A 5,583-nucleotide genomic window follows, 5' to 3' on the forward strand; every position below is an offset into this window, starting at 1 on the left:
AGATGTATATGTAAACAATTGGTACTGTGAATAAACAGTCAGCAGTGCAAATTGAACAGTCAGTCAGTCTTTAAGTACCAAAAGAAAATAATTAATGATGAATTAATGTGTGCATTTTATATTTTTTTAATCAAATTTAATTTTTTTTGTCATATTATATTGAGAAGCATGTGAATTTCCAACCTTGGGATCAATAAAGTCTTATCTTACGCTGTAATAATACATATAATCATCATTTTGTATTTCTTTGAGGAAGTAAAAGTAGCTCAAATATGTACTTCAGTACAGTTCTTGAGTAACTGTACTTGGTCACGTTCCACCACTGAACTGGACTGCCTGTTTTTTCCCGCTCCTATCGTTTATGTTGTCCCCCCTCCGACTCGTCAGGTGTCCATCCGCTTGGACGGGGAGAACAAGGGGGTGGAGTACAATGCCGTTGGCCTGACAAAAGACGCCGTCCGAGCTGTGTTCAAGAACCCAGAAGTCGACAACCTGTTTGATCGCAACTGGCACAAGATCGCCCTCAGCGTGGAGGCCAAGTCTGTGTCTCTGTACCTGGACTGCAAACACATCCAGACTCTGCCCATTGGAGACCGGGAGGACATCGATATCCAGGGGAAGACAGTGATTGGGAAGAGGCTTTACGACAGTGTCCCAATCGATGTGAGTCTTTGCCCTGCGCGTGTGGTAGTTTAATACACAAAGCATTATGAGAGATTTTAAATTCCCCAGACGTTGTGATGTGTGAAAGCAAATGTTATTGTCTGTAGGTCGATATGTTCATTAATTTTCTGTCCGTGTCCGCGCAGTTTGACCTCCAGAGGATGATGATTTACTGCGATTCCAAGCACGCAGAGCTGGAAACCTGTTGTGATATTCCCAATGGTCCTGTGAGTATTGGAGGCAGTGTCACCAAGACGATTTGTTTCTAACTGCAGGTTACTTCAACGCAGGAAGCTGCCTTGTCTTTATCCCAAGCTAGTTTCTAATTTAAAAGCTTTTTTTTTTTAGCTTAATGACAAAGCTAGGTTTACATGAACTTTGTTACCTACTGCAGCTAACCAAAAAGGCTCATTTTGTAAAGCAACTGAATGCTACTTTTTCCCTGAAGCCAGTCTTTATGTTAAGCTAAGCTAATTACTAAGATAAATGCTAAGCTAAGCGCCCTTCTTAGGGCGTAGACATGAGACCGATGAGAGGATTGATCTTCTCATCTAACTCTTGGCAAGAACATCAGTTCATTTATCCAATGTCCAACTATTTTAACTCTAAAGTTATCTTGATGATCTCCGCTTCATTCTTTTTGGCAATCAGCGGTAATTGCAGCTGTGTTTTGGGCTCTCACCAAAGATTCACTATAACTAAAGATGGCGCATTACAAGCTGCGTCAGTGCTGGGAAACGGTACAAACTTCCTGCCTCCATAATGGGAGGGGCCTTGTTTGAAAGTGTTTGAACATTGTGTGGATGGATCAAAAGTCATATTTGGATAAATTGTTAATATTTTCTTCTGCTAATTATTAGATATTTACACAGCTAAAAGACATATTTAACATTGGCTGCCATGTTGAGTGACGTTGCCTGAAAGCCAGAGTGGCTCAATGCTCATCAGATACTCCTGACGCTTGTCTGGTTTGACCATGACTTTTAATACCCAAGTATTGAAACTACTGGACTCTGTTTATCATGCCGCATTGAGGTTTATCACAAACTGTAAGCCTCGCACACACCACTGTGAACTTTACACACGTGTGGGCTGGCCAGCGTTGGAGAACCGTAGACTCAATCATTGGTATATGTTCATTTATAGGGTATCTGCGTCTGCTCCCCTCATCCTGTGTGAGTAATTTCAACCAAAAGCGGATAGACTGTATTCTTTACGCTCACAAGACTTACTGCTACTGTCTGTACCAAGTGTCCGCACAGAAGTTGGTAAGGTGCGTTTCACTATTCTGCCCCCCACAACGTGGAACAATTTACAAAAGTTCTGGAAATTGAAGGAAGTGGTTGCAATTGGTCAGTTTAAACTATTCTCAAAGGTTTGGAAATTAAATCTATGGTCTGTAAATGTTTTAAATAGTTTTTAGGAAATTGTTTGAATTGTCTGTAATGTATGGAATTGTTTGTTGTATCTGTGCCGCTGTCTTGGCCAGGACTCCCTTGAAAAAGAGATTAGTAATCTCAATGGGATATTCCTGGTTAAATAAAGGTTAAATAAAAAAAATAAAAATAAATAAATAAATCATGAATCGTTTAATTTCAGTGCCCTAAGAAAGTGGTGACGGAGGCCCCCCCTGTGGAGATCCTGACCCCGACACCTACTGCTATGGAGCAGCAGAAAGTCCCTGAAGTGAACTGTTCGTGCCCTGCAGGAGATAAGGTAAAGCCGCCGGTTTTTACCAGACTTTGTCCCCATGTTTTATTTAACAAATGAGTGGGACTCCATATTCTTAAATTGCTTTCGAAAGACGTCTTTCTTTCCATTTCTCACAGGGAGATACTGGTCCGCCTGGTGTTGCGGGCCCTAAGGGTGAAAAGGTTATTTATTGTACTTACGTTTAAGTTTGTGTGTGAAAACACAACAATTTCACTATGTTCCAGAGCTGTTTGTTCTACTTTTTTTTTATTGTGTGAACATGCATTTTTTTTAGGGTGACGCTGGCCTTAAGGGTGCCATCGGATCGCCTGGAATCAGAGGAGAAAAAGGAGAGACTGTATGAAAAACTTAACGTGTGCACAGTAACAAGCGCAGTTTTCATTTTAATGGAGAGAAAAACCGCTAAATAATCATGTATCAACACATCATGTTCAGTGCTGAGTTTTGGTGGATATCATACATAATTCATCTATTTCAGATTGCATTGGCTTGCCGCTATTTTCTCTGCTTTTATTTTCCCGCCTCGATAATAATTGATCCTTGTCGATGAATTATTTGCAGGGCAATGTAAACTCTGTCAAAGGTGACAGAGGTGAGAAGGTAAGCACGCCTGTTCTTCCTGATGCTGCATGAGCATCATGTTCACCTCATGTCTCTGTGCATATTTTATATGCATGTGCATTTTTCCCCTATCTCTCATTTCATGTGTTTCTTTTACGTGCTGTTTTAGCATGTATCTTAGCAGAAACTTACGTTTCTGTCAGGGAGTGGCTAGGAAAAATGCTCAAGACAGCTGTTATTGTCAGAATTAGAGGGACAGGTTACCACAGAGGATGTGTAGCAGAGAGGGCAGGCCCATGCAGACGCCCACCCAGTCTGTCCAAATCACAGCCTCTGTGCTGCCTGGCAGTGCCAGCTGGGACGCTCACAGTATAATTTATTCCTTGAAGCAAAATCCTCAGCGTGCATCATTCAGGCTGTCCATAGAGGGACGGTTAAAAATGGCCACAAGTGGTCTGGAAGACCAGGTCCTCTGGCGTGTGTTATTTTCCCTTGGTCATGATAGTTTGGAGTATGCATGTGTCATTCGTCTGGATAAAACAGGTGTACATACAGTGTTAAAAAAACAACAGTAGGGAGTTTTTATTTTGAATTTTATTTGAATGTTATTAACAGTCCGACAGACAGCAGGACTCATTCCCCAATGAGTGTATTTTCATTTTGTAGTTCTTACTGCTGGAAACTAGGCTGGTTTGATACAAAACTGCATTACATCTGAGAACAACTCGAATGCAGGGCATCCCTGTTGCTTTTTCTATTTCCAACTTCTTGCATGAGCATCTGTCTTCACTTTCTCCCGGCAAAGGCTGCAATTTGTCGTTGTAAACTTTTCTAAAGCCGATGCAAAAAAAAAAAAACATGACGTAAGCCCACCCCAAGCTGTGGTTAAAAATGGCTCGGTCATCGAGTCGTGTGTGTGTGTGTGTGTGTGTGTGTGTGTGGGGAGTGAATTCATCAGGCTTTTATTGCTTCTAATTGCAACTTTAGGCGATGGGGAGAGGCAGTTCTGTGTTGATATAGATAATGTTCCTTCCTGGTTCTAGATTTGCAGCAGAGCGGGGGCCTCCCTCCCAATCTCTGCTATGAAAGAAATGACGTGCGTTAAAATGATACAAGTTCCTACAGTAATTAAAGGTCCACCTTCTGGGACTTGTAAAGTGGTTTGTGAAGTCTTGCGGTCGGCAAGGCCTCATGGTACCGTGTAATTTACCATTGCCATTACTTTTCACTCGGTCCAGCTTTCGATTTCTAAAGGGGATCACTTGGCATAGCGTGCGACATCAGTGTACAAACCAAAAGTGCAACACTGTGAAGAAAGACAAGTGGGAAAACCATTGTTCCTTGAGACATTGGTTGGATGTGCGACCAGACCATAGTGGGTCTTGGTCAAGCAGATGACAGCTGTTAGCATATTCTGGCTCGCAAGCATTTACTCAAAAGTTTCTATGTGTGTTTGTGTATTTTGACTTGTGTAACTCTTTGTTTGTGTATCTTGACTTGTGTAACTCTCTGTGTTCTTGGGAATATTAACGCCCGTCTTTTGTCCAAATGTCTGTAAGACTGTTTGGTTAATCCAGTCCATTCATTTCCCACTTAACATTTGCTGTACATTAATCCTCCAACCCTCACTAAACCATGTTCTGTGACACTACCAGGTTGATAATCTGACAGCAAGCCATCGTCGCCATCTTGCATGCATATGTATCACGGAACAGTCAAAGTAAATAACTTGCCTTGTGTCTACAGGGGGATTCAGGCAGTATAGGGTTGACAGGTGCTCCTGGACAAAAAGGAGAGAAGGTGTGGCACTTCTGAACCTAGACCTGTGGAGGGTTTCACTAATACGTTGATTCTTATAGTGAAAATTCCCATCCTGGTGTTAATGATGTGTTTCCAATCTTCTGACAGGGACTTGGTGGTGTGCCAGGTATTGATGGCTTATCTGGAGACAAAGGAGACAAAGTAGGAATAATAAAGACAAATTTTTGGGCAAATTCAGTCAGAGTTTTGCAGCATTTGTGCAAATGTCTTTGTTTTCATCTGTATCTTTTTTTGTATATAGGGTGAAGCGGGGCGGGCTGGTAATCCAGGACTGCCAGGTCCAGCTGGACAAAAGGTTTGCGCGTGTCCTTCCCGTATTTTGTTTTATACCTTTACGAGCCAGCGCACATGCATTTGGCTTATCATGATGTTGATGCGGGGGGCCGGCATGTCGGCGACAAATGTTTTTCTGGAGTATTACCACTCAGCCTGTTATCTATTTCCTGTGAAAAATGTGACAGTTTGGTTGATTTTCCCTGGGATGAAACATCAGCATCTAAAAGAGCCAGGCACGGGTGGAAGGCAGGGGGCACTGGCTCAGGTTAGACCAATGACTGTGGCAGTCCGTAACAAAGTAGGAGGTAAGCCAGCCTCCGCTAAGAGTAGCTCCTATGGCGCCATTTTAATGCTACCTAGCACTCACTTGCCGTTAGCATCCCATTGACTGCCATTCATTTTGACGTCACTTTGACATCAAATATCTGACATCTGAAGCGTTTAAAAACTTTACTTGTCCATTGTATTTTCTAAAGAAACACAACAATGTATAAAAGACTTTATTACCTTGTATCTCACGTTATGGCTCCGTAGCAAATGTTTTTGTAA

General features: G+C 42.1%; 1 protein-coding gene across 3 annotated transcripts in view; it reads left to right on the forward strand.

The window, feature by feature from the left end:
• The window catches only part of col22a1 (collagen, type XXII, alpha 1), a 99,729-nt gene that overhangs the window by 23,862 nt on the left and 70,284 nt on the right, over positions 1-5,583 (forward strand). The window contains exons 7-15 of one of the 3 annotated variants that reach the window (XM_032534839.1): positions 388-663; positions 810-890; positions 2,263-2,379; positions 2,493-2,537; positions 2,651-2,713; positions 2,938-2,976; positions 4,684-4,737; positions 4,846-4,899; positions 5,000-5,053. In XM_032534839.1, coding sequence (XP_032390730.1) covers positions 388-663; positions 810-890; positions 2,263-2,379; positions 2,493-2,537; positions 2,651-2,713; positions 2,938-2,976; positions 4,684-4,737; positions 4,846-4,899; positions 5,000-5,053 — 783 coding nt within the window. The remainder of the gene's footprint in view (positions 1-387; positions 664-809; positions 891-2,262; positions 2,380-2,492; positions 2,538-2,650; positions 2,714-2,937; positions 2,977-4,683; positions 4,738-4,845; positions 4,900-4,999; positions 5,054-5,583) is intronic. The other 2 variants (XM_032534840.1, XM_032534841.1) reach the window with 2 other exon arrangements.

This window comes from Etheostoma spectabile, chromosome 14 (genome assembly GCF_008692095.1).
Source record: "Etheostoma spectabile isolate EspeVRDwgs_2016 chromosome 14, UIUC_Espe_1.0, whole genome shotgun sequence".
Taxonomy (NCBI): Eukaryota; Metazoa; Chordata; class Actinopteri; order Perciformes; family Percidae; genus Etheostoma; species Etheostoma spectabile.